Source organism: Oncorhynchus gorbuscha, linkage group LG02 (genome assembly GCF_021184085.1).
Source record: "Oncorhynchus gorbuscha isolate QuinsamMale2020 ecotype Even-year linkage group LG02, OgorEven_v1.0, whole genome shotgun sequence".
Taxonomy (NCBI): Eukaryota; Metazoa; Chordata; class Actinopteri; order Salmoniformes; family Salmonidae; genus Oncorhynchus; species Oncorhynchus gorbuscha.
Genome location: NC_060174.1, coordinates 4,849,681 through 4,877,180, shown reverse-complemented (window position 1 = coordinate 4,877,180; position 27,500 = coordinate 4,849,681). Strand labels below are relative to the sequence as shown.

The 27,500-nt window shown below is 47.7% G+C and overlaps 1 protein-coding gene across 1 annotated transcript in view; it reads left to right on the top strand.

Annotated features, from left to right (window-relative positions):
* The window catches only part of crocc2 (ciliary rootlet coiled-coil, rootletin family member 2), a 201,131-nt gene that overhangs the window by 53,312 nt on the left and 120,319 nt on the right, over positions 1–27,500 (top strand). The window contains exons 4-8 of the mRNA XM_046292232.1: positions 1,587–1,757; positions 11,682–11,765; positions 11,876–11,991; positions 18,437–18,581; positions 26,463–26,569. Of these exons, the coding sequence (XP_046148188.1) occupies positions 1,587–1,757; positions 11,682–11,765; positions 11,876–11,991; positions 18,437–18,581; positions 26,463–26,569 (623 nt within the window). The remainder of the gene's footprint in view (positions 1–1,586; positions 1,758–11,681; positions 11,766–11,875; positions 11,992–18,436; positions 18,582–26,462; positions 26,570–27,500) is intronic.

Below are 27,500 nucleotides of genomic sequence, written 5' to 3'. Positions count from 1 at the left end.
GTGTTGTCCCAGTGTGTTGTAGTGTGTAGCTGTGTTGTAGCAGTGTGTTGTAGTGTGTAGCTGTGTTGTCCCAGTGTGTTGTAGTGTGTAGCTGTGTTGTCCCAGTGTGTTGTAGTGTGTAGCTGTGTTGTCCCAGTGTGTTGTAGTGTGTAGCTGTGTTGTAGCAGTGTGTTGTAGTGTGTAGCTGTGTTGTCCCAGTGTGTTGTAGTGTGTAGCTGTGTTGTCCCAGGGCTCACTGAGCCATGTGGTTTGTGTTAGTAAGGACAGGGTGTCTGGCACCAGAGAGAAAGAGGAGTGGGTGGTGCGCTGGGGGAGTCAGGGGGGAGTCAGGGGGGTGTATAGGGGAGGGGTAGAGGCTGTTTGAGGTTGAGAGGTTACAGGGCAGTTGGATTTCAGATATTTTGGAAGGGGAGATTTAATTCCAACACCAGAGCAAGGCCTGTCCCTTCAGGAATCTTCCCTGCTTGCAGTTTGGATCAATACACATAGAAACTGTCACGCAACAGACACCCGCCATACACACAACGGACACGCAACAGACACCCACCGTACACCCAACGGACACGCAACAGACACCCACCGTACACCCAACAGACACCCAACAGACACCCACCGTACACCCAACGGACACCCAACAGACACGCAACAGACACCCGCTAACACAATCTACCTATATCTCTTCTGTGGTGAAGGCTTGGTCCATTATTGGCCAGGGATTTTGTGATGTTTCTATCAGGTATAAACAGAAATAGTCTGACAATCTTTTGATCCCTTATATAACCCAGAGATTTAATAGTAGTGGGCCAATATATAACCCAGAGGTTTAATAGCAGTGGGCCATTATATAACCCAGAGGTTTAATAGCAGTGGGCCATTATATAACCCAGAGGTTTAATAGCAATGGGCCATTATATAACCCAGAGGTTGAATAGCAGTGGGCCATTATATAACCCAGAGGTTGAATAGCAGTGGGCCATTATATAACCAAGAGGTTTAATAGTAGTGGGCCATTATATAACCCAGAGGTTTAATAGCAGTGGGCCATTATATAACCCAGAGGTTTAATAGCAGTGGGCCATTATATAACCCAGAGGTTGAATAGCAGTGGGCCATTATATAACCCAGAGGTTTAATAGCAGTGGGCCATTATATAACCCAGAGGTTTAATAGCAGTGGGCCATTATATAACCAAGAGTTTTAATAGCAGTGGGCCATTATATAACCCAGAGGTTTAATAGCAGTGGGCCATTATATAACCCAGAGGTTGAATAGTAGTGGGCCATTATATAACCCAGAGGTTGAATAGCAGTGGGCCAATATATAACCCAGAGGTTGAATAGCAGTGGGCCAATATATAACCTCGAGGTTGAATTTCAGTAGTGTGTCATCATTATGATTATGCCAAGTCATGTTTTAGAGCTTGTTATAAGGGTCAAATGTTAACCTCCTTTTGCGTGTGTGTGTGTGTGTGTGTGTGTGTGTGTGTGTGTGTGTGTGTGTGTGTGTGTGTGTGTGTGTGTGTGTGTGTGTGTGTGTGTGTGTGTGTGTGTGTGTGTGTGTGTGTGTGTGTGTGTGTGTGTGTACAGCTTGAACAGATGCTAGCTCTACAGTCCGCAACGGGGGACTCGGACCAAGCGAGTGTGTCTGTAGAGCGCCTGCGGCTGCAGAATGGGGAGAGGGCCTACAGGCAAAAACTACAGGCCTATCAGGAGGGACAACACAGACAGGCTCAGCTGGTGCAAAAACTGCAGACCAAGGTACTGGAGGGAGGAGAGGAGGGGGAGGGGGGGGTTCAACCTATTGAAGAGACGACTGTGAGACGGCTGCTGTCTCTGCCCTGGACTTGACTGGTCCAGGGAGTATTGTTGTCCTGCAGGATCCAGGGAGTATTGTTGTCCTGTAGGATCAAGGGAGTATTGTTGTCCTGTAGGATCCAGGGACTATTGTTGTCCTGTAGGATCCAGGGAGTATTGTTCTCCTGTAGTATCCAGGGAGTATTGTTGTCCTGCAGGATCCAGGGAATATTGTTCTCTCCTGTAGGATCAAGGGAGTATTGTTGTCCTGTAGGATCCAGGGAGTATTGTTGTCCTGCAGGATCCAGGGAGTATTGTTGTCCTGCAGGATCCAGGGAATATTGTTCTCTCCTGTAGGATCAAGGGAGTATTGTTGTCCTGTAGGATCCAGGGAGTATTGTTGTCCTGTAGGATCCAGGGAGTATTGTTGTCCTGTAGGATCCAGGGAGTATTGTTGTCCTGTAGGATCCAGGGAGTATTGTTCTCCTGTAGTATCCAGGGAGTATTGTTGTCCTGTAGGATCCAGGGAGTATTGTTGTCCTGTAGGATCCAGGATCCAGGGAATATTGTTGTCCTGTAGGATCCAGGATCCAGGGAGTATTGTTGACCTGTAGGATCCAGGATCCAGGGAGTATTGTTGTCCTGTAGGATCCAGGATCCAGGGAGTATTGTTGTCCTGTAGGATCCAGGATCCAGGGAGTATTGTTGTCCTGTAGGATCCAGGGAGTATTGTTGTCCTGTAGGATCCAGGGAGTATTGTTGTCCTGTAGGATCCAGGGAGTATTGTTCTCTCCTGTAGGATCCAGGGAGTATTGTTGTCCTGTAGAATCCAGGATCCAGGGAGTATTGTTGACCTGCAGGATCCAGGGAGTATTGTTGACCTGTAGGATCCAAGATCCAGGGAGTATTGTTGACCTGCAGGATCCAGGGAGTATTGTTGTCCTGTATGATCCAGGGAATATTGTTGTCCTGTAGGATCCAGGATCCAGGGAATATTGTTGTCCTGTAGGATCCAGGGAATATTGTTGTCCTGTAGGATCCAGGATCTAGGGAGTATTGTTGTCCTGTGGGATCCAGGATCCAGGGAATATTGTTGACCTGTAGGATCCAGGATCCAGGGAGTATTGTTGACCTGCAGGATCCAGGGAGTATTGTTGACCTGCAGGATCCAGGGAGTATTGTTGACCTGTAGGGTCCAGGGAGTATTGATGTCCTGTAGGATCCAGGGAATATTGTTGACCTGCAGGATCCAGGGAGTATTGTTGTCCTGTAGGATCCAGGATCCAGGGAGTATTGTTGACCTGCAGGATCCAGGGAGTATTGTTGACCTGCAGGATCCAGGGAATATTGTTGACCTGCAGGATATTGTTGTCCAGGATATTGTTGTCCTATAGGATCCAGGGAATATTGTTGTCCTGTAGCATCCAGGATCCAGGGAATATTGTTGACCTGCAGGATCCAGGATCCAGGGAGTATTGTTGACCTGCCTGCAGGATCCAGGGAGTATTGTTGTCCTGTCCAGGGATCCAGGATCCAGGGAATATTGTTGTCCTGTAGGATCCAGGATCCAGGGAGTATTGTTGACCTGCAGGATCCAGGGAGTATTGTTGACCTGTAGGATCCAGGGAATATTGTTGACCTGTAGGATCCAGGATCCAGGGAGTATTGTTGTCCTGTAGGATCCAGGGAATATTGTTGACCTGCAGGATCCAGGGAATATTGTTGTCCTGTAGGATCCAGGATCCAAGGAATATTGTTGTCCTGTAGGATCCAGGGAATATTGTTGTCCTGTAGGATCCAGGATCCAGGGAATATTGTTAACCTGCAGGATCCAGGATCCAGGGAGTATTGTTGTCCTGTAGGATCCAGGAAGTATTGTTGACCTGCAGGATCCAGGGAGTATTGTTGACCTGCAGGATCCAGGATCCAGGGAGTATTGTTGTCCTGTAGGAGCCAGGATCCAGGGAGTATTGTTGTCCTGTGGGATCCAGGATCCAGGGAATATTGTTGACCTGTAGGATCCAGGATCCAGGGAGTATTGTTGACCTGCAGGATCCAGGGAGTATTGTTGACCTGTAGGATCCAGGGAGTATTGTTGTCCTGCAGGATCCAGGGAATATTGTTGACCTGCAGGATCCAGGGAGTATTGTTGACCTGCAGGATCCAGGGAATATTGTTGTCCTGTAGGATCCAGGGAATATTGTTGTCCTGTAGGATCCAGGATCCAGGGAATATTGTTGACCTGCAGGATCCAGGGAATATTGTTGTCCTGTAGGATCCAGGATCCAGGGAATATTGTTGACCTGCAGGATCCAGGGAATATTGTTGTCCTGTAGGATCCAGTATCCAGGGAGTATTGTTGACCTGTAGGATCCAGGGAGTATTGTTGACCTGCAGGATCCAGGGAGTATTGTTGACCTGCAGGATCCAGGGAATATTGTTGTCCTGTAGGATCCAGGATCCAGGGAATATTGTTGTCCTGTAGAATCCAGGATCCAGGGAATATTGTTGACCTGCAGGATCCAGGGAATATTGTTGTCCTGTAGGATCCAGGGAGTATTGTTGTCCTGTGGGATCCAGGATCCAGGGAATATTGTTGACCTGTAGGATCCAGGATCCAGGGAGTATTGTTGACCTGCAGGATCCAGGGAGTATTGTTGACCTGCAGGATCCAGGGAGTATTGTTGACCTGTAGGATCCAGGGAGTATTGATGTCCTTCAGGATCCACGGAGTATTGTTGTCCTGTAGGATCCAGGATCCAGGGAGTATTGTTGACCTGCAGGATCCAGGGAGTATTGTTGACCTGCAGGACCCAGGGAGTATTGTTGTCCTGTAGGATCCAGGATCCAGGGAATATTGTTGACCTGTAGGATCCAGGATCCAGGGAGTATTGTTGACCTGCAGGATCCAGGGAGTATTGTTGTCCTGTACGATCCAGGATCCAGGGAGTATTGTTGTCCTGTGGGATCCAGGATCCAGGGAATATTGTTGACCTGTAGGATCCAGGATCCAGGGAGTATTGTTGACCTGCAGGATCCAGGGAGTATTGTTGACCTGTAGGATCCAGGGAGTATTGATGTCCTACAGGATCCACGGAGTATTGTTGTCCTGTAGGATCCAGGATCCAGGGAGTATTGTTGTCCTGTAGGATCCAGGATCCAGGGAGTATTGTTGACCTGCAGGATCCAGGGAGTATTGTTGACCTGCAGGATCCAGGGAATATTGTTGACCTCCAGGATCCAGGGAGTATTGTTGTCCTGTAGGATCCAGGATCCAGGGAGTATTGTTGACCTGCAGGATCCAGGGAGTATTGTTGACCTGCAGGATCCAGGGAATATTGTTGTCCTGTAGGATCCAGGATCCAGGGAATATTGTTGTCCTGTAGGATCCAGGTTCCAGGGAATATTGTTGACCTGCAGGATCCAGGGAATATTGTTGTCCTGTAGGATCCAGGATCCAGGGAATATTGTTGACCTGCAGGATCCAGGATCCAGGGAGTATTGTTGTCCTGTAGGATCCAGGATCCAGTGAGTATTGTTGTCCTGTGGGATCCAGGATCCAGGGAATATTGTTGACCTGTAGGATCCAGGATCCAGGGAGTATTGTTGACCTGCAGGATCCAGGGAGTATTGTTGACCTGCAGGATCCAGGGAGTATTGTTGTCCTGTAGGATCCAGGATCCAGGGAGTATTGTTGACCTGCAGGATCCAGGGAGTATTGTTGACCTGCAGGATCCAGGGAATATTGTTGACCTGCAGGATCCAGGGAGTATTGTTGACCTGCAGGATCCAGGGAATATTGTTGACCTGCAGGATCCAGGATCCAGGGAGTATTGTTGTCCTGTAGGATCCAGGATCCAGGGAGTATTGTTGTCCTGTGGGATCCAGGATCCAGGGAATATTGTTGTCCTGTAGGATCCAGGGAGTATTGTTCTCCTGTAGTATCCAGGGAGTATTGTTGTCCTGCAGGATCCAGGGAATATTGTTCTCTCCTGTAGGATCAAGGGAGTATTGTTGTCCTGTAGGATCCAGGGAGTATTGTTGTCCTGCAGGATCCAGGGAGTATTGTTGTCCTGCAGGATCCAGGGAATATTGTTCTCTCCTGTAGGATCAAGGGAGTATTGTTGTCCTGTAGGATCCAGGGAGTATTGTTGTCCTGTAGGATCCAGGGAGTATTGTTGTCCTGTAGGATCCAGGGAGTATTGTTGTCCTGTAGGATCCAGGGAGTATTGTTCTCCTGTAGTATCCAGGGAGTATTGTTGTCCTGTAGGATCCAGGGAGTATTGTTGTCCTGTAGGATCCAGGATCCAGGGAATATTGTTGTCCTGTAGGATCCAGGATCCAGGGAGTATTGTTGACCTGTAGGATCCAGGATCCAGGGAGTATTGTTGTCCTGTAGGATCCAGGATCCAGGGAGTATTGTTGTCCTGTAGGATCCAGGATCCAGGGAGTATTGTTGTCCTGTAGGATCCAGGGAGTATTGTTGTCCTGTAGGATCCAGGGAGTATTGTTGTCCTGTAGGATCCAGGGAGTATTGTTCTCTCCTGTAGGATCCAGGGAGTATTGTTGTCCTGTAGAATCCAGGATCCAGGGAGTATTGTTGACCTGCAGGATCCAGGGAGTATTGTTGACCTGTAGGATCCAAGATCCAGGGAGTATTGTTGACCTGCAGGATCCAGGGAGTATTGTTGTCCTGTATGATCCAGGGAATATTGTTGTCCTGTAGGATCCAGGATCCAGGGAATATTGTTGTCCTGTAGGATCCAGGGAATATTGTTGTCCTGTAGGATCCAGGATCTAGGGAGTATTGTTGTCCTGTGGGATCCAGGATCCAGGGAATATTGTTGACCTGTAGGATCCAGGATCCAGGGAGTATTGTTGACCTGCAGGATCCAGGGAGTATTGTTGACCTGCAGGATCCAGGGAGTATTGTTGACCTGTAGGGTCCAGGGAGTATTGATGTCCTGTAGGATCCAGGGAATATTGTTGACCTGCAGGATCCAGGGAGTATTGTTGTCCTGTAGGATCCAGGATCCAGGGAGTATTGTTGACCTGCAGGATCCAGGATCCAGGGAGTATTGTTGACCTGCAGGATCCAGGGAGTATTGTTGACCTGCAGGATCCAGGGAATATTGTTGACCTGCAGGATCCAGGGAATATTGTTGTCCTGTAGGATCCAGGGAATATTGTTGTCCTGTAGCATCCAGGATCCAGGGAATATTGTTGACCTGCAGGATCCAGGATCCAGGGAGTATTGTTGTCCTGTAGGATCCAGGATCCAGGGAGTATTGTTGTCCTGTGGGATCCAGGATCAAGGGAATATTGTTGACCTGTAGGATCCAGGATCCAGGGAGTATTGTTGACCTGCAGGATCCAGGGAGTATTGTTGACCTGTAGGATCCAGGGAATATTGTTGACCTGTAGGATCCAGGATCCAGGGAGTATTGTTGTCCTGTAGGATCCAGGGAATATTGTTGACCTGCAGGATCCAGGGAATATTGTTGTCCTGTAGGATCCAGGATCCAAGGAATATTGTTGTCCTGTAGGATCCAGGATCCAGGGAATATTGTTAACCTGCAGGATCCAGGATCCAGGGAGTATTGTTGTCCTGTAGGATCCAGGGAGTATTGTTGACCTGCAGGATCCAGGGAGTATTGTTGACCTGCAGGATCCAGGATCCAGGGAGTATTGTTGTCCTGTAGGAGCCAGGATCCAGGGAGTATTGTTGTCCTGTGGGATCTAGGATCCAGGGAATATTGTTGACCTGTAGGATCCAGGATCCAGCGAGTATTGTTGACCTGCAGGATCCAGGGAGTATTGTTGACCTGTAGGATCCAGGGAGTATTGTTGTCCTGCAGGATCCAGGGAATATTGTTGACCTGCAGGATCCAGGGAGTATTGTTGACCTGCAGGATCCAGGGAATATTGTTGTCCTGTAGGATCCAGGGAATATTGTTGTCCTGTAGGATCCAGGATCCAGGGAATATTGTTGACCTGCAGGATCCAGGGAATATTGTTGTCCTGTAGGATCCAGGATCCAGGGAATATTGTTGACCTGCAGGATCCAGGGAATATTGTTGTCCTGTAGGATCCAGTATCCAGGGAGTATTGTTGACCTGTAGGATCCAGGGAGTATTGTTGACCTGCAGGATCCAGGGAGTATTGTTGACCTGCAGGATCCAGGGAATATTGTTGTCCTGTAGGATCCAGGATCCAGGGAATATTGTTGTCCTGTAGAATCCAGGATCCAGGGAATATTGTTGACCTGCAGGATCCAGGGAATATTGTTGTCCTGTAGGATCCAGGGAGTATTGTTGTCCTGTGGGATCCAGGATCCAGGGAATATTGTTGACCTGTAGGATCCAGGATCCAGGGAGTATTGTTGACCTGCAGGATCCAGGGAGTATTGTTGACCTGTAGGATCCAGGGAGTATTGATGTCCTTCAGGATCCACGGAGTATTGTTGTCCTGTAGGATCCAGGATCCAGGGAGTATTGTTGACCTGCAGGATCCAGGGAGTATTGTTGACCTGCAGGACCCAGGGAGTATTGTTGTCCTGTAGGATCCAGGATCCAGGGAATATTGTTGACCTGTAGGATCCAGGATCCAGGGAGTATTGTTGACCTGCAGGATCCAGGGAGAATTGTTGTCCTGTACGATCCAGGATCCAGGGAGTATTGTTGTCCTGTGGGATCCAGGATCCAGGGAATATTGTTGACCTGTAGGATCCAGGATCCAGGGAGTATTGTTGACCTGCAGGATCCAGGGAGTATTGTTGACCTGTAGGATCCAGGGAGTATTGATGTCCTACAGGATCCACGGAGTATTGTTGTCCTGTAGGATCCAGGATCCAGGGAATATTGTTGACCTGCAGGATCCAGGGAGTATTGTTGTCCTGTAGGATCCAGGATCCAGGGAGTATTGTTGACCTGCAGGATCCAGGGAGTATTGTTGACCTGCAGGATCCAGGGAATATTGTTGACCTCCAGGATCCAGGGAGTATTGTTGTCCTGTAGGATCCAGGATCCAGGGAGTATTGTTGACCTGCAGGATCCAGGGAGTATTGTTGACCTGCAGGATCCAGGGAATATTGTTGTCCTGTAGGATCCAGGATCCAGGGAATATTGTTGTCCTGTAGGATCCAGGTTCCAGGGAATATTGTTGACCTGCAGGATCCAGGGAATATTGTTGTCCTGTAGGATCCAGGATCCAGGGAATATTGTTGACCTGCAGGATCCAGGATCCAGGGAGTATTGTTGTCCTGTAGGATCCAGGATCCAGTGAGTATTGTTGTCCTGTGGGATCCAGGATCCAGGGAATATTGTTGACCTGTAGGATCCAGGATCCAGGGAGTATTGTTGACCTGCAGGATCCAGGGAGTATTGTTGACCTGCAGGATCCAGGGAGTATTGTTGTCCTGTAGGATCCAGGATCCAGGGAGTATTGTTGACCTGCAGGATCCAGGGAGTATTGTTGACCTGCAGGATCCAGGGAATATTGTTGACCTGCAGGATCCAGGGAGTATTGTTGACCTGCAGGATCCAGGGAATATTGTTGACCTGCAGGATCCAGGATCCAGGGAGTATTGTTGTCCTGTAGGATCCAGGATCCAGGGAGTATTGTTGTCCTGTGGGATCCAGGATCCAGGGAATATTGTTGACCTGTAGGATCCAGGGTCCAGGGAGTATTGTTGACCTGCAGGATCCAGGGAGTATTGTTGACCTGCAGGATCCAGGGAGTATTGTTGTCCTGTAGGATCCAGGATCCAGGGAGTATTGTTGACCTGCAGGATCCAGGGAATATTGTTGACCTGCAGGATCCAGGGAATATTGTTGTCCTGTTGTCCTGTACAGGATCCTGGGTGGTCCCGGGATCCTGTAGCTCAGTTGGTAGAGCATGGCGCTTGTAACGCCAGGGTAGTGGGTTCGATTCCCTGGACCACCCATACGTAGAATGTATGCACACATGACTGTAAGTAGCTTTGGATAAAAGCGTCTGCTAAATGGCATATATTATTATTATTATATATTACTGTAGGATCCAGGATCCAGGGAATATTGTTGACCTGCAGGATCCAGGGAATATTGTTGTCCTGTAGGATCCAGTATAATAATAATAATATATGCCATTTAGCAGACGCTTTTATCCAAAGCGACTTACAGTCATGTGTGCGTACATTCTACGTATGGGTGGTCCCGAGAATCGAACCCACTACCCTGGCGTTACAAGCGCCATGCTCTACCAACTGAGCTACAGTATCCAGGGAGTATTGTTGACCTGTAGGATCCAGGGAGTATTGTTGACCTGTAGGATCCAGGGAATATTGTTCTGTCCTGTGGGATCTGTGGATCCAGGGAGTATTGTTGAACTGCAGGATCCAGGGAGTATTGTTGAACTGCAGGATCCAGGGAGTATTGTTGACCTGTAGGGTCCAGGGAATATTGTTCTGTCCTGTAGGATCTGTGGATAAGGTCTGGTACCGCTACACTTGTGTTGTCTGCCGAATGCAACAGATGTAGTACCATATACGTTGATTTATAGTATTTCTGTAATATTGTGATGTACTACAGTGATGTAATACGGTACATTCAGTAGGAATTCAGAGCCATTCCTATTTTCCACATTTTGTTACGTTACAGCCTCATTCTAAAATTGATTGAATTGTTTTTTTTTCTCATCAGTCTACACACAATACCCTATAATGACATCACAATACCCTATAATGACATCACAATACCCTATAATGACATCACAATACCCTATAATGACATCACAATACCCCATAATGACATCACAATACCCCATTATGACAAAGCAAAAGCAGGTTTTTAGATTATTTTAAAAACAGAAATACTATATTTACAGAAATATTCAGAGCCTTTGTCAGGGAGGTGACCAACAACCCGAGTTCCTCTATGGAGATGGGAGAACCTTCCAGAAGGACAACCATCTCAATCAGGCCTTTATGGTATAGTATACAGATGGAAGCCACTCCTCAGTAAAAGGCACATTACAGCCCACTTGGAGTTTGCCAAAAGGAACCTAAAGGACTCTCAGACCATGAGAAACAAGACTCTCTGGTCTGATGAAACCAAGATTGAACTCTTTGGCATGAATGCCAAGCGTCACGTCTGGAGGAAACCTGCACCCTCCTTACGGTGAAGCATGGTGGTGGCAGCATCCCTACGGTGAAGCATGGTGGTGGCAGCATCATGCTGTGGGGATGTTTTCAGCGACAGGTACTGGGAGACTAGTCAGGATGGAGGGAAATATGAACGGAGCAAAGTACAGAGAGATCCTTGATGAAAACCTGCTCCAGAGCGCTCAGGACCTCAGACTGGGGCGAAGGTTCACCTTCCAACAGGACAACAACCCTAAGCACACAGCCAAGACAACGCAGGAGTGGCTTCTGGACAAGTCTCTGAATGTCCTTGAGTGGCCAAGCCAGAGCCCGGAATTGAACCCGATCGAACATCTCTGGAGAGACCTGAAAATAGCTGTGCAGCGACGCTCCCCATCCAACCTGACAGAGCTTGAGAAGATCTGCAGAGAAGAATGGGAGAAACTCCCCCAAATACAGGTGTGCCAAGCTTGTAGCGTCATACCCAAGAAGACTCGAGGCTGTAATCGCTGCCAAAGGTGATTCAACAAAGTACTGAGTAAAGGGTCTGAATACTTATGCAAATGTAGTATTTCCTTTTTCGCCCTTTTTTACACATTTAGCAAACATTTTTTTAACTGTTTTTGATTAGTCATTATGGGGTGTTGTGCGTAGATTGTTGAGGGGGGAAAAAAACTATTGTATCCATTTTAGGATTTAGCATAACGAAATCTGGAAAAGTCAAGGGGTCTGAATACTTTCTGAATGAACTGTCTGTCTTGTACCAGACGCTTCAGTACAAGAAGAGATGTGGTGAACTGGAAGAGCAGGTGTTGGAGAAGACCTCCGAGTCAGAAAGACTACAACTCTCAGTAAGTCTGAGGAAACTCCATTTTAGAAGCTACTTTGTCCCTTGGGGCCACCGTACTCAGTAAACTGTACGTACTGTAAATATCTGGGCTGATGGCTGTGTTGTGTTCAGCTACAGGCCCAACTGGACTCGTCAGTCCACCGCCTGCACCGGACAGAAACACAGCTTCAGAACAACAGCAGAACCATCCAGAGCAAACTGGCCATGTTGGAGGAAGAACAGAAGAGGTAGGTTCTACAGAGCAGTAGAGGGAGGTTCTACAGAGCAGTAGAGGGAGGTTCTACAGAGCAGTAGAGGGAGGTTCTACAGAGCAGTAGAGGGAGGTTCTACAGAGCAGTAGAGGGAGGTTCTACAGAGTAGTAGAGGTAGGTTCTACAGAGCAGTAGAGGGAGGTTCTACAGAGTAGTAGAGGTAGGTTCTACAGAGCAGTAGAGGGAGGTTCTACAGAGTAGTAGAGGGAGGTTCTACAGAGTAGTAGAGGGAGGTTCAACAGAGCAGTAGAGGGAGGTTCAACAGAGTAGTAGAGGGAGGTTCTACAGAGTAGTAGAGGGAGGTTCTACAGAGTAGTAGAGGGAGGTTCTACAGAGTAGTAGAGGGAGGTTCTACAGAGTAGTAGAGGGAGGTTCTACAGAGTAGTAGAGGGAGGTTCTACAGAGCAGTAGAGGAAGGTTCTACAGAGTAGTAGAGGGAGGTTCTACAGAGCAGTAGAGGGAGGTTCTACAGAGCAGTAGAGGGAGGTTCTACAGAGCAGTAGAGGGAGGTTCTACAGAGTAGTAGAGGGAGGTTCTACAGAGGAGTAGAGGGAGGTTCTACAGAGTAGTAGAGGTAGGTTCTACAGAGCAGTAGAGGGAGGTTCTACAGAGTAGTAGAGGGAGGTTCTACAGAGTAGTAGAGGGAGGTTCTACAGAGTAGTAGAGGGAGGTTCAACAGAGCAGTAGAGGGAGGTTCAACAGAGTAGTAGAGGGAGGTTCTACAGAGTAGTAGAGGGAGGTTCTACAGAGTAGTAGAGGGAGGTTCAACAGAGCAGTAGAGGGAGGTTCAACAGAGCAGTAGAGGGAGGTTCTACAGAGTAGTAGAGGGAGGTTCTACAGAGTAGTAGAGGGAGGTTCAACAGAGCAGTAGAGGGAGGTTCAACAGAGTAGTAGAGGGAGGTTCTACAGAGTAGTAGAGGGAGGTTCTACAGAGTAGTAGAGGGAGGTTCTACAGAGTAGTAGAGGGAGGTTCTACAGAGTAGTAGAGGGAGGTTCTACAGAGTAGTAGAGGGAGGTTCTACAGAGCAGTAGAGGAAGGTTCTACAGAGTAGTAGAGGGAGGTTCTACAGAGTAGTAGAGGGAGGTTCTACAGAGTAGTAGAGGGAGGTTCTACAGAGCAGTAGAGGGAGGTTCTACAGAGTAGTAGAGGGAGGTTCTACAGAGTAGTAGAGGGAGGTTCTACAGAGTAGTAGAGGGAGGTTCTACAGAGCAGTAGAGGGAGGTTCTACAGAGTAGTAGAGGGAGGTTCTACAGAGTAGTAGAGGAAGGTTCTACAGAGCAGTAGAGGGAGGTTCTACAGAGTAGTAGAGGGAGGTTCTACAGAGTAGTAGAGGAAGGTTCTACAGAGCAGTAGAGGGAGGTTCTACAGAGCAGTAGAGGGAGGTTCTACAGAGTAGTAGAGGGAGGTTCTACAGAGTAGTAGAGGGAGGTTCTACAGAGCAGTAGAGGGAGGTTCTACAGAGCAGTAGAGGGAGGTTCTACAGAGCAGTAGAGGGAGGTTCTACAGAGTAGTAGAGGGAGGTTCTACAGAGCAGTAGAGGGAGGTTCTACAGAGTAGTAGAGGGAGGTTCTACAGAGCAGTAGAGGGAGGTTCTACAGAGTAGTAGAGGGAGGTTCTACAGAGTAGTAGAGGAAGGTTATACAGAGCAGTAGAGGAAGGTTCTACAGAGCAGTAGAGGGAGGTTCTACACAGTAGTAGAGGAAGGTTCTACAGAGTAGTAGAGGGAGGTTCTACATAGCAGTAGAGGTAGGTTCTACAGAGTAGTAGAGGAAGGTTCTACAGAGCAGTAGAGGGAGGTTCTACAGAGCAGTAGAGGGAGGTTCTACAGAACAGAAGAGGTAGGTTCTACAGAGCAGTAGAGGTAGGTTCTACAGAGCAGTAGAGGGAGGTTCTACAGAGCAGTAGAGGGAGGTTCTACAGAGTAGTAGAGGAAGGTTCTACAGAGCAGTAGAGGGAGGTTCTACAGAGCAGTAGAGGGAGGTTCTACAGAACAGAAGAGGTAGGTTCTACAGAGCAGTAGAGGTAGGATCTACAGAGCAGTAAAGGGAGGTTCTACAGAGTAGTAGAGGGAGGTTCTACAGAGTAGTAGAGGGAGGTTCTACAGAGCAGTAGAGGGAGGTTCTACAGAACAGAAGAGGTAGGTTCTACAGAGCAGTAGAGGTAGGATCTACAGAGCAGTAAAGGGAGGTTCTACAGAGTAGTAGAGGGAGGTTCTACAGAGTAGTAGAGGTAGGTTCTACAGAACAGAAGAGGTAGATTCTACAGAGCAGTAGAGGGAGGTTCTACAGAGTAGTAGATGGAGGTTCTACAGAGTAGTAGAGGGAGATTCTACAGAACAGAAGAGGTAGGTTCTACAGAGTAGTAGAGGGAGGTTCTACAGAACAGAAGAGGGAGGTTCTACAGAGTAGTAGAGGGAGGTTCCACAGAGCAGTAGAGGTAGGTTCTACAGAGCAGTAGAGGGAGGTTCTACAGAGCAGTAGAGGGAGGTTCTACAGAGTAGTAGAGGTAGGTTCTACAGAACAGAAGAGGGGAGGGAGGCTGGGAAGAGGAGGAGAGCAGGAGGGAGGCTGGGAAGAGGACAGCAGGAGGGAGGCTGGGAAGAGGAGGACAGCAGGAGGGAGGCTGGATAGAGGAGGAGAGCAGGAGGGAGGCTGGGCAGAGGAGGACAGCAGGAGAGAGGCTGGGAAGAGGAGGACAGCAGGAGGGAGGCTGGGAAGAGGAGGACAGCAGGAGGGAGGCTGGGAAGAGGAGGACAGCAGGAGCGAGGCTGGGAAGAGGAGGAGAGCAGGAGGGAGGCTAGGAAGAGGAGGACAGCAGGAGAGAGGCTAGGAAGAGGAGGACAGCAGGAGGGAGGCTGGGAAGAGGAGGAGAGCAGGAGGGAGGCTGGGAAGAGGAGGACAGCAGGAGGGAGGCTGGGAAGAGGAGGACAGCAGGAGAGAGGCTGGGAAGAGGAGGAGAGCAGGAGGGAGGCTGGGAAGAGGAGGACAGCAGGAGTGAGGCTGGGAAGAGGAGGACAGCAGGAGGGAGGCTGGGAAGAGGAAGACAGCAGGAGGGAGGCTGGGAAGAGGAGGACAGCAGGAGAGAGGCTGGGAAGAGGAGGAGAGCAGGAGGGAGGCTGGGAAGAGGAGGACAGCAGGAGGGAGGCTGGGAAGAGGAGGAGAGCAGGAGGGAGGCTGGGAAGAGGACAGCAGGCGGGAGGCTGGGAAGAGGAGGACAGCAGGAGGGAGGCTGGGAAGAGGAGGAGAGCAGGAGGGAGGCTGGGAAGAGGAGGACAGCAGGAGGGAGGCTGGGAAGAGGAGGACAGCAGGAGAGAGCCTGGGAAGAGGAGGACAGCAGGAGAGAGGCTGGGAAGAGGAGGAGAGCCGGAGGGAGGCTGGGAAGAGGAGGACAGCAGGAGGAGGCTGGGAAGAGGAGGACAGAAGGAGAGAGACTGGGAAGAGGAGGACAGCAGGAGGTAGGCTGGGAAGAGGAGGAGAGCAGGAGGGAGGCTGGGAAGAGGAGGAGAGCAGGAGGGAGGCTGGGAAGAGGAGGAGAGCAGGAGGGAGGCTGGGAAGAGGAGGACAGCAGGAGGGAGGCTGGGAAGAGGAAGACAGCAGGAGGGAGGCTGGGAAGAGGAGGACAGCAGGAGAGAGGCTGGGAAGAGGAGGAGAGCAGGAGGGAGGCTGGGAAGAGGAGGACAGCAGGAGGGAGGCTGGGAAGAGGAGGAGAGCAGGAGGGAGGCTGGGAAGAGGACAGCAGGCGGGAGGCTGGGAAGAGGAGGACAGCAGGAGGGGGGCTGGGAAGAGGAGGAGAGCAGGAGGGAGGCTGGGAAGAGGAGGACAGCAGGAGGGAGGCTGGGAAGAGGAGGACAGCAGGAGAGAGCCTGGGAAGAGGAGGACAGCAGGAGAGAGGCTGGGAAGAGGAGGAGAGCCGGAGGGAGGCTGGGAAGAGGAGGACAGCAGGAGGGAGGCTGGGAGGAGGAGGACAGAAGGAGAGAGGCTGGGAAGAGGAGGACAGCAGGAGGTAGGCTGGGAAGAGGAGAGCAGGAGGGAGGCTGGGAAGAGGAGGACAGCAAGAGGGAGGCTGGCCTAGTAGGGAGTGTGAAGCGTAGCCTTGATACTATAGATGCTTTCGGCATCCAATTTGTCAAAGTTAATTAGCTCCGTCCTGTTGGCTCAGTCGTTCAGAGTACTTTAACGGTGTCTCACACTGAGCGGGGGACCGGGCCCAGCAACCCCTGCACCTGACACCAGCCTTTAAACAAACAAGATTTATAGAGCCAACCAGCTCTAATTCAAATTGTTACGACAGATGCTTGGCAGCCCGCTTGCCAAGGCCCCATCACTTTTCTAGCAGCCTCAGCATGGAGCTCCGCCGTGAGGCCTACTGTAGAGGTGCTGAACCACATCTGAGTGGAGCTTTCTAGTGAGTCCTAATGTAGAGTAAGTAACCAAGCCTCTGTTTGTAGCGTGACACATTCTCTGCACCAGAGGAGGCTGGTGGGAGGAGCTATAGGAGGACGGGCTCATTGTAATGGCTGGAATGGAGTAAATGGAATGGTACTAAACCAGTGGAGGCTGCTGGGGGGAGGACGGCTCATTGTAATGGCTGGAATGGAATTAACGGAAGGGAGTCAAACACGTGGTTTCCATTAATGTTTGATGTGTTTGACATCGTTCCTGGCAATCCATTCCAGCCATTACAATGAGCCGTCCTCCTATAGCTCCTCCCACCAGCCTCTGCTGCTCTGTATAGAGCTCCACCGTGAGGCCTATTGTAAAGCTCTGCTGTGAGGCCTACTGTAGAGTTAGTTACCGACTCTTTGCACGGAGCTCCACCGTGAGGCCTACTATACAGTGAGTAGTCAAGCTCCTCCATGGAGCTCCACCATGAGGCCCACTGTGGTGTTAGTTACCAAGCCTGTACACTGATCTGCTCACGTGAGACCTACTTAGAGTTCATTTCCAAGCCTCTCCATGGAGCTCCACCGCGAGGCACACTATACAGTGAGTAGCCAAGCCTCTCCATGGAGCTCCACCGCGAGGCACACTATACAGTGAGTAGCCAAGCCTCTCCATGGAGCTCCACCGCGAGGCACACTATACAGTGAGTAGCCAAGCCTCTCCATGGAGCTCCACCGTGAAGCCTACTATACAGTGAGTAGTCAAGCCTCTGTACAGAGCTCCGCCATGAGGCCTAATGCAGAGTGAGTAGCCAAGCCTCTCCATGGAGCTCCACCGTGAGGTCTGTGGTAGTTAGTTTTAAAGCCTCTGTACAGAGCTCCGCTATGAGGCCTACTGTAGAGTGAGTAGCCAAGCCTCTCAGTGGCCCTTCGCCTCGGTTTGGCTCGCTGCACAGTGCTAACCCGCTCCACTCCCCTCAGATAGCTTAAAAACATGGAGAAAACATAGACAGTTGGCCGGCTTCGCATACGACACAGCGTGAGAATGATGTAAACATTTCTGTAAATGACTCTGTGAGAGAGAGCTCAATCTGGTAGGAATTAGGACGGAGTTGACGTGGACTTTAATAAAAGTGGCACACGCGTTCTGCTGTGTAAGCGTGGCTGGCAAGGGTGGATCACAGAAAAGGGTTTATAAGCTTGTAAACGTAGGAGTGATATAGTGGCCACGCGATTGATGGAGTTTGGGTGGGGGACAGCAAGGTTTTAGGAGGGATGGAGGGAGGGAGGGGAACGAGAACGAGGAGAATGAGTTGTGGGAAGATTAGGGGAGTCAGGTTTGCAGCTCTTGGTGGTTGGTTGACAAGTGATGCTGCCAACTTGGCTGTTGATGGAGTATGGGTGGGGGTGGGGGTAGGGGTTGGAGTAAGGGTTGGGGGGTGGGGGTGGGGGTAGGGGGTGGGGGTAAGGGGTTGGGGGTAGGGGTGGGGGTAGGGGGGGTGGGGGTGGGGGTAGGGGGGTGGGGGTAGGGGGTAGGGGGGTGGGGGTAGGGGGGGTCGGACAGGGTTTTTAGAAGGGAGGGAATCAGGGAGGGAGAGAGAGAGGTTGTTAATGGCTGGTGGACAGGTGACAGCACCAACTTGGCTCCTCACTACCATGTAATAAGAAAGACGAGCTAAACTCTTAACTAAGTTCTGTAAATAAGTCTTTGTCCGCAGTAATATGATGTCATAGAAAAGAGGGCCAAACGCTCGCAAATAAAGTATAACTTAACTTTATTATTATCAGTCATAATGGACGTGTTTTTCGGGACGTCAATGCATTTATGATTTGCTGGTGATCTTTTTCATGTCATGTATCAATAATATATGCCATTTATCAACAAGTTCTGCGTCCAGAATTACACATTATATATATATATATGTATATAGTGCAGTAATTTTGATCTGAGCCGGGGCCAGGGGTCAAATGTCGTGCACTATCTTTACGGGTTTCAATTTGGAACGCAGATAGAGGTCATGTGTTCCGGTGTTCCCCAGGTGTGCCGGTCTCAGTCAGGTAAACGCCCTGCTCAGAGAACAGCTGGAACAGGCGAGCTCAGCCAATCAGAGCCTGACGGAGAGCCTGCGCAGAGCCAGTGACGACTTGGAGCAGAAAGATGCTCGGCTGCGCAAAGAACAAGAGGTAAGAAGGGAGAACCCCTGTGTCCGATTCACACTAGAGGGCCCTATCGGCCAGGGGCCCTATCAGCCAGGTGCCCCTATCAGCCAGGGGCCCTATCAGCCAGGTACCCTATCAGGACATATATATATATATATATATATATATTAAATTATGCCCCCCCTCTATAGACTCTAGTCTCTATAGACTCTAGTCTCTGTAGACTCTAGTCTCTGTAGACTATGTAGACTCTAGTCTCTGTAGACTATAGACTCTATAGACTCTATAGACTCTGTAGACTCTAGTGTCTTTAGACTCTAGTCTCTGTAGACTATAGACTCTATAGACTCTAGTCTCTGTAGACTCTAGTCTCTGTAGACTATAGACTCTATAGACTCTAGTCTCTGTAGACTCTAGTCTCTGTAGACTATAGACTCTATAGACTCTATAGACTCTGTAGACTCTAGTGTCTTTAGACTCTAGTCTCTGTAGACTATAGACTCTATAGACTCTATAGCCTCTGTAGACTCTAGTCGCTGTAGACTCTATAGACTCTAGTCTCCTTAGACTCTAGTCTCTGTAGACTATGTAGACTCTAGTCTCTGTAGACTCTGTAGACTCTAGTCTCTGTAGACTATGTAGACTCTAGTCTCTATAGACTCTATAGACTCTAGCCTCTGTAGACTCTAGTCTCTGTAGACTCTATAGACTCTGTAGACTAGTCGCTGTAGACTCCAGTGTCTATAGACTCTATAGACTAGTTTCTATTGACTCTAGTCTCTGTAGACTCTAGTCTCTGTAGACTCTAGTCTCTGTAGATTCTAGTCTCTGTAGACTCTAGTCTATGTAGATTCCAGTCTCTATAGACTCTGTAGACTAGTTGCTGTAGACTCCAGTCTCTATAGACTCTATAGACTCTAGTCTCTATAGACTCTAGTCTCTGTAGATTCTACTCTCTGTAGACTCTACTCTCTGTAGACTCTAGTCTCTGTAGACTCTATAGACTCTACTCTCTGTAGACTCTATAGACTCTGTAGACTAGTCGCTGTAGACTCCAGTGTCTATAGACTCTATAGACTAGTTTCTATTGACTCTACTCTCTGTAGACTCTAGTCTCTGTAGACTCTGTAGACTCTACTCTCTGTAGACTCTACTCTCTGTATACTCTAGTCTCTGTAGACTCTAGTCTCGTTAGTCTCTGTAGATTGTAGACTCTCACGTTGAGCAACCTTCTTTCTTTCCCATGTGGTGGGAATTTCATTCAGAATCCTGTTTTGTCAATTAATCCTCATTCTTTGTACAGTTATTTGTTATGATTTTCAAGCTGTTGTTTCCTGTGAAAACATTCCAAAGGCTGAACAATAAGAAAGACATTCTGGCTCTAGGAACTCGTGCTGCAAACAGCCTGTTCAATGTCAAACGGGGGGGGGGGTTATATGTGTCCTGTTTCACTGCATTTACAACTGGGTAACCTGTAGAAGTGTGAGGTATGAAATGGAAATGTGTGTTGTTGTTTTTTACATATCCCAACATCCCCTGAGACACTTTTGGAGAGTGTGGTCACGGCCAGGGATTAGACATTATTGACAGCGACCGGGGTTGGTTGCCTTGCTAAAGGGCACAGCGGATGATTTTTTTCCACCTAGTCGGCCCGGGGATTCAAACCAACGACCTTTTTCGGTTACTGTCCCAACGCTCTTAACCGCCAGGCTCTCTGATACCCAACGCTCTTAACCGCTAGGCTCTCTGATACCCAGCGCTCTTAACCGCTAGGCTCTCTGATACCCAGCAAACGAAAAATTGGTTCTGTGAACGTTCCCAGGACATGTTTTGTCTGTTCTTGTTCTTTTAATAAAAGGTTCACAGAATGTTTCTGTAGGTTGTGAAAGAATTGTGGGGATATGACAAGGGATAGCTTTCCAAAACACTCAAACTGTCCAGTTGTGTTGACAGTCAGATAATGTTCATATCAGGTTGCAAAAACTAAAGAGAAGTCTTTGATGTTGCAATAATGTTGACAGAACAGCCTTTCTGAGTTCTTTAAAGGTTCCCAGAATTTTTATTAGGGTGTGGCTACATTACAAGGTTCCCAAAACACAAGGCTCAGTTTTGATGACATTTATACAATGTTTAAAAGTTAGGTTGCACAGCACATTCCTATAATGTTGTAAGAATGTTGGCATAACACCTGGTCTAAGTTATTTAAAGGTTTGCAGAACGTTTAATGAAGTCATGGAAGTTGTCTGGGATGTCGCAAAAATATTATTGAAATATTCACCGAATTTGCACAGAAATGTTCCACAGTTTTTATGATGTTCGTAGCTCATATTTATTTGAAATGTAACATCATTATTCTATTAATGTTGTCTTGGAGGGCCTCAGAACATTTCAAGATCATTTGGAAAATGTTGTATTTAAGTTTGACCTAATATTATTACCACAACATTCTCAGCGTACAAATGTGTATCTCCATAAAGCAGATTGGATAACAAACCCATTATGTTTCTCTTCAGATTGAATTGAATTCATATTTTAGGTCATATTTCAGGTGTGTAGGATCACTACAAGGGAATATAGATAAAGTGCATTTTAATTTCATTCGTAAGACATTTGAATAGCATTTAATCATACTGACACAACCATATTTCTTTACACTTCACCTGTTGACAATCTGCATATTTTTTAACTCTTAGGATGTTTGGAACTGTATTTAATCATACATACAACAATATTTTACACTTCTTATGTTGACAAACTGGTTTGGAAGCTGCAATGTCTGGTAACCAAAGCTATGTGTTTCATCCTCTGCAACACCAGGGATTGACTCTTATAGATTTTTTTTCCAGTACGGTTGCCATGGCAGTACAGTCGCCATGGCATTACGGTCACCATGGCAGTAAGGTCAATCAGGAATTCCATGGTTCCTTTTTAGGCTTCTTAGACATAACTAACCCCGGGAAATACTGGTATCTGTGTTATTCACCTTCCCTTCACCCATCCTCTTGATAGGCTGTCTACTTCTGGGTCCATTTTTACAAGGTAAGTGCTGATCTAGGATCACTTTTTTCCGATCATAATAAATATGACGAGGGGACCATATCAAGACTCAGAGCAGGAATTATATCGGGTGCTTTTAAAAAAAAATAGTTGAACAGTACATTCTTGTACAATGTTTATTTATTTTAATTTTTTAATTTTTTACAATTAGTTTAAATTCTGGATTTCTGACTGGATTTTAAAACATCTGGATGAAAGGATGAAATAAAGACATCCCCTCTTTAAGTAGATTTATATCTGAACCTCAATTTCACCGTTTAAAAATAAATACAATTAAGAAAAATTGTTTAAAGAACATGTGGGATTGAACCTGCACTCTTCAGCTCAGCAACCCTCCGCATTAGCAGAGATATCGAGATTAGATAGATAGATTTCTTGTGTTGTTGTGTATCCATATGCTTCTTAAATACTCAGAACTCAGAACATTCAAATTAAATAAGAAAACAATTTTCTCAATTTCAATGAAAACACATACGAGTGAAGCAACACCCGTTCTGAAACACTATAATACAAAATAAATGTCCTCTCACTGTCAACTGCGTTTATTTAAAAAAAACTTATAAAAAAAACGTATTAAAAATATTTATGTGAACAACTGAGACATAAACTGAACAAGTTCCACAGACATGTGACTAACAGAAATGTAATAATGTGTCCCTGAACAAAGGGGAGGTCAAAATCAAAAGTAACAGACAGTATCTGGTGTGGCCACCAGCTGCATTAAGTATTGCAGTGCTTCTCCTCCTCATGGACTGCACCAGATTTGCCACCAAGGCACCTGCGATTTCCTGGACATTTCTGGGGGGGAATGGCCATAGCCCTCACCCTCCGATCCAACAGGTCCCAGATGTGCTCAATGGGATTGAGATCTGGGTTCTTCGCTGGCCATGGCAGAACACTGACATTCCTGTCTTGCAGGAAATCACGCACAGAACGCGCAGTATGGCTGGTGGCATTGTCATGCTGGAGGGTCATGTCAGGATGAGCCTGCAGGAAGGTTACCACATGAGGGAGGAGGATGTCTTCCCTGTAACGCACAGCATTGAGATTGCCTGCAATGACAACAAGCTTAGTCCGATGATGGTTTGACAAATCAAATCAAATGTATTCATATGGCCCTTCGTACATCAGCTGATATGTCAAAGTGCTGTACAGAAACCCAGCCTAAAACCCCAAACAGCAAGCAATGCAGGTGTAGAAGCACGGTGGCTAGGAAAAACTCCCTAGAAAGGCCAAAACCTAGGAAGAAACCTATAGAGGAACCATTCTATGAGGGGTGGCCAGTCCTCTTCTGGCTGTGCCGGGTGGAGATTATAACAGAACATGGCCAAGACCACGAGGGACCCTCCACCTCCAAATCGATCCCGCTCCAGAGTACAGGCCTCGGTGTATTCCTTCAACGATAAACGTAAATCCGACCATCACCCGGGAATCCGACCAAAACCACGACTCGTCAGTGAAGAGCACTTTCTGCCAGTCCTGCCTGTTCAGATGTACCGATCCTGTGCAGGTGTTGTTACACGTGGTCTGCCACTGCGAGGACGATCAGCTGTCCACCTGTATCACTTTCTTCGGCGTCTCACAGATCGGACATTGCAATTTATTGCCCTGGTCACATCTGCCGTCCTCATGCCTCCTTGCACCATGCCTAAGGCACATTCATGCAAATGAACAGGGACCCTGGGCATCTTTCTTTTGGTGTTTTTCAGAGTCAGTAGAAAGGCCTCTTTAGTGTCCTAAATTTTCATAACTGTGACCTTAATTGCCTACCGTCTGTAAGCTATTAGTGTATTAACGACCGTTCCACAGGTGCATGTTCATTAATTGTTTATGGTTTATTGAACCAGCATGGGAAACAGTGTTTAAACCCTTTACAATGAAAGTTATTTGGATTTTTTACAAATGATCTTTGAAAGACAGGGTCCTGAAAAAGGGACCTTTTTTTGCCGAGTTTAAATTTACCAAAATAAATTCAGGTTCAACGCAATAATCCCTTATTGATTTAAAGGTCCAATATTGTCACGGCCGTCGTCGGAATGAGACCAAGGTGCAGAGTGGTGAGCGTACATTTTATTTTATTAGTTCAAATGTCACCAACCAAACAAGAAATAACAAACACAACCGTGAAGCTTACAGGGCATTAGTGCCCCTAACAAAGTCGACTACTCACACTGAAAGGAGGGAAAAAGGGCTACCTAAGTATGGTTCCCAATCAGAGACAACGATAGACAGCTGTCCCTGATTGAGAACCATACCCGGCCAAAACATAGAAATAAAGAAACATAGAAAACAAAACATAGAATGCCCACTCCACATCACACCCTGACCTAACCAATCAGAGACAACGATAGACAGCTGTCCCTGATTGAGAACCATACCCGGCCAAAACATAGAAATAAAGAAACATAGAAAACAAAACATAGAATGCCTACCCCACATCACACCCTGACCTAACCAAATAGAGAAATTAAAATGTTGGGCAAGTTGCTGTGGGGGGCGCCGGGCTGTTGACCGGGGTAGGGGTAGCCAGGTGGAAAGCATGGCCAGCCGTAGATTCTCAATTATCGCGGATTTATCGATGGTGACAGTGTTTCCTAGCCTCAGTGCAGTGGGCAGCTGGGAGGAGGTGCCCTTATTCTCCATGGACCCAGAAGTAGACAGCCTATCAAGAGGATGGGTGAAGGGAAGGTGAATAACACAGATACCAGTATTTAGGTTAGTTATGTCTGAGAAGGTTTAACAAGGAAGCATGGATTTCCTGATTGACCGCACTGCCACAGTGACCGTACTGCCATGGCGACCGTACTGCCATGGCGACCATACTGCCATAGGCTGTAAGAGAGCTTCCCTGGTGTTGCAGAGGATGGCTTTGGTTACCAGATAATGCAGCTTCCAAACTCCACAGATTGTGCAGATTGTCAACGTTTGACATCTATGGTTGTGTTTGACTGAATAAATACTGTTCAAATGTCCTACGAATTAAATGATGATTAATTTTAATTTGTAAAACGCTTTTCTGATACCCAAGGCGCTGAAGAATAAAAAATAAAAAAAATTAAAATGTAATACAAATAATAATAATAATATATAAAATCCAAAACACAGAACACAAACAACAATCAAATCTAGATCCGGGTGGCATCATATCTGGAGAACAGAATTAACAAAAGGTCATTTTTAAAGCTTTTCTGAACAGATCAGTCTGTAGCTGTGTTTTAAAGCAGGACAGAGACTCCGCAGCCCTGATAGTGTCTGGAAGTGGCAGGTTGGAGATGGATTCAGTCAGCTGGGCTTCTAGTTTTCAGACTCCTAAATTGAAAGGGGAGGTGTCTTGGGCCGAGTGTCTAGTGGAATAACTAGAATAAAGGGGGATGAGTTTAAGGTCGGACAGCCCCGGACAGCCCCGGACATATTTGGCGAGATCCACGCCTGTGGTACAGACCAGGTCCATCGTTTGGCTAATTTTTCTTGTGGGTGGCAAAGTCCACGTTCTGTTGGGTGTCCAAAAATTGTCCGGGACATACGCCAGGCCGGTAGAGAGACTGGAGTCAGGGAGTTGACATATATGTTGAAATCACCAAACATTAGCAAGGCTGAAGGTGCTTAGGAGGGTTAGTGACTCAGATAGTTTTAACGAGGATGTCAGAGTTGAGTGTTTCGGAGGCCGATAAATTAGCACAGCCAGTGATTTTGAAAGCCATGCCAAGATAAGAGAGGCTGGTACTGGAGTACACTTCACAGTGCAGTCAGTCCTAGAGATTACAGCCAATCTGCCAACCCGTACGGATGTGTGAGAACAGTCCAGGTAGGTCTAGCCAGATGGAGTCCATTGGTTGATGGTCTAGGTAGGTCTAGCCAGATGGAGTCCATTGGTTGATGGTCTAGGTAGGTCTAGCCAGATGGAGTCCATTGGTTGACTGTCTAGGTAGGTCTAGCCAGATGGAGTCCATTGGTTGATGGTCTAGGTAGGTCTAGCCAGATGGAGTCCATTGGTTGATGGTCTAGGTAGGTCTAGCCAGATGGAGTCCATTGGTTGACTGTCTAGGTAGGTCTAGCCAGATGGAGTCCATTGGTTGACTGTCTAGGTAGGTCTAGCCAGATGGAGTCCATTGGTTGATGGTCTAGGTAGGTCTAGCCAGATGGAGTCCATTGGTTGACTGTCTAGGTAGGTCTAGCCAGATGGAGTACATTGGTTGATGGTCTAGGTAGGTCTAGCCAGATGGAGTCCATTGGTTGATGGTCTAGGTAGGTCTAGCTAGATGGAGTGCATTGGTTGGGAGAAATGTCATTGAGGCAGAGGAAGTCTAGACTTCTCTCAGTGAGGATGTTGTTCAGTAGTAGTAAATGTCCTGTGAGTCGATAATAGTCCTACGATACAGTTCTCAAATGCAGATTTCCTATATTATCCTTTAAGCAGCTACAAATGTACATGCTGAAGATGTTGTGGTATCGACTGGACAGCTTTTTATTCTATAAGAACGTTTGCCGCAACCGAACTAATGTTCTGGGAACATTAACAGGACCAATGTTGGTTAGCTGGGGAAAACATTACTGGTACGTTGTGTTATTATATTCTCTGGGAACCTGATGAGAACGTTTGGGGAACGTTCTGTGGTGGCTGTCACAGACGACACAGATGACATAAGAGTCTATAGCTATAGTAGTCTCAAGGTTAGACAGCACCCATCTCCCTCCTGACTCCCTCCCATGACCTGTCTCCCTCCAATGACCTGACTCCTTCCTGTCTCCCTCCTGTCTCCCTCCCATGACCTGTCTCTCTCCTGTCTCCCTCCTGTCTCCCTCCCATGACCTGTCTCCCTCCTGTCTCCCTCCTGTCTCCCTCCCCAGACGTGTGCCTTCCGGGCGGGTCGTGAGCAGGCCCGTGTGAGGGCCCTGTGGCGCCAGGCAGCCTCCCTACGAAGCACCTTCACCCAGCTCAGGACCTTCGCTGACAGGTAAGTGTGGCGACCTTGTCAGCCCCCCTCCATGCCCCTGTCCAGGAACCGTCCAAACATTCACCAGACACCCCTCGAGACCCCTCCAGTTTCCCTCCAGCTACCCTGGGACCCTCCCCCCCAGTCCATACCACCATCCAGACTCCCACCAGAACCTGGATCAGGATCACACATGTATCCCTCCAGTCCTCCGCTCCTCCGCTCCTCCGCTCTCTGAACCCCATGAACCAATCCATCCATCCCTCTCGCCTCACTGGGGACGGTTGTCTCTGGATGCCCCTGGTCTGTTGACTGAGGCATCCATCATGATAAAGGCTGAAGTTGAACACGAGGCTTTAGTCATCAAATCAAATCAAATCACATTTTATTTGTCACATACACATGGTTAGCAGATGTTAATGCGAGTGTAGCGAAATGCTTGTGCTTCTAGTTCCGACAATGCAGTGATAACCAACAAGTAATCTAACTAACAATTCCAAAACTACTACCTTATAGACACAAGTGTAAGGGGATAAAGAATATGTACATAAAGATATATGAATGAGTGATGGTACAGAACAGGCATAGGCAAGATACAGAAGATGGTATTGAGTGCAGTATATACATATGAGATATGTATGTAAACAAAGTGGCATAGTTAAAGTGGCTTGTGATACATGTATTATATAATGTATAATGTAATAACATGTATAAACACCAACAACAGTTGAGTAATTAGCTGTAGCGTACTCTGCTCTGCTTGCGGACAGAAATACCTTGTGTTTGAGGCTCGGGGTCAAACGTGAAACAGCGCCCAGTTCAAACGTGAGCTGCAGGATTATGGAGCTTAAGTCCTACAGGCAGAATCCATCTTGTCCTCAATAGGATACAACGGTCCCTTTTTCCTAATGAAAAACCACTGGGCCACAACTTCAAAACTAAAGACTTTAGG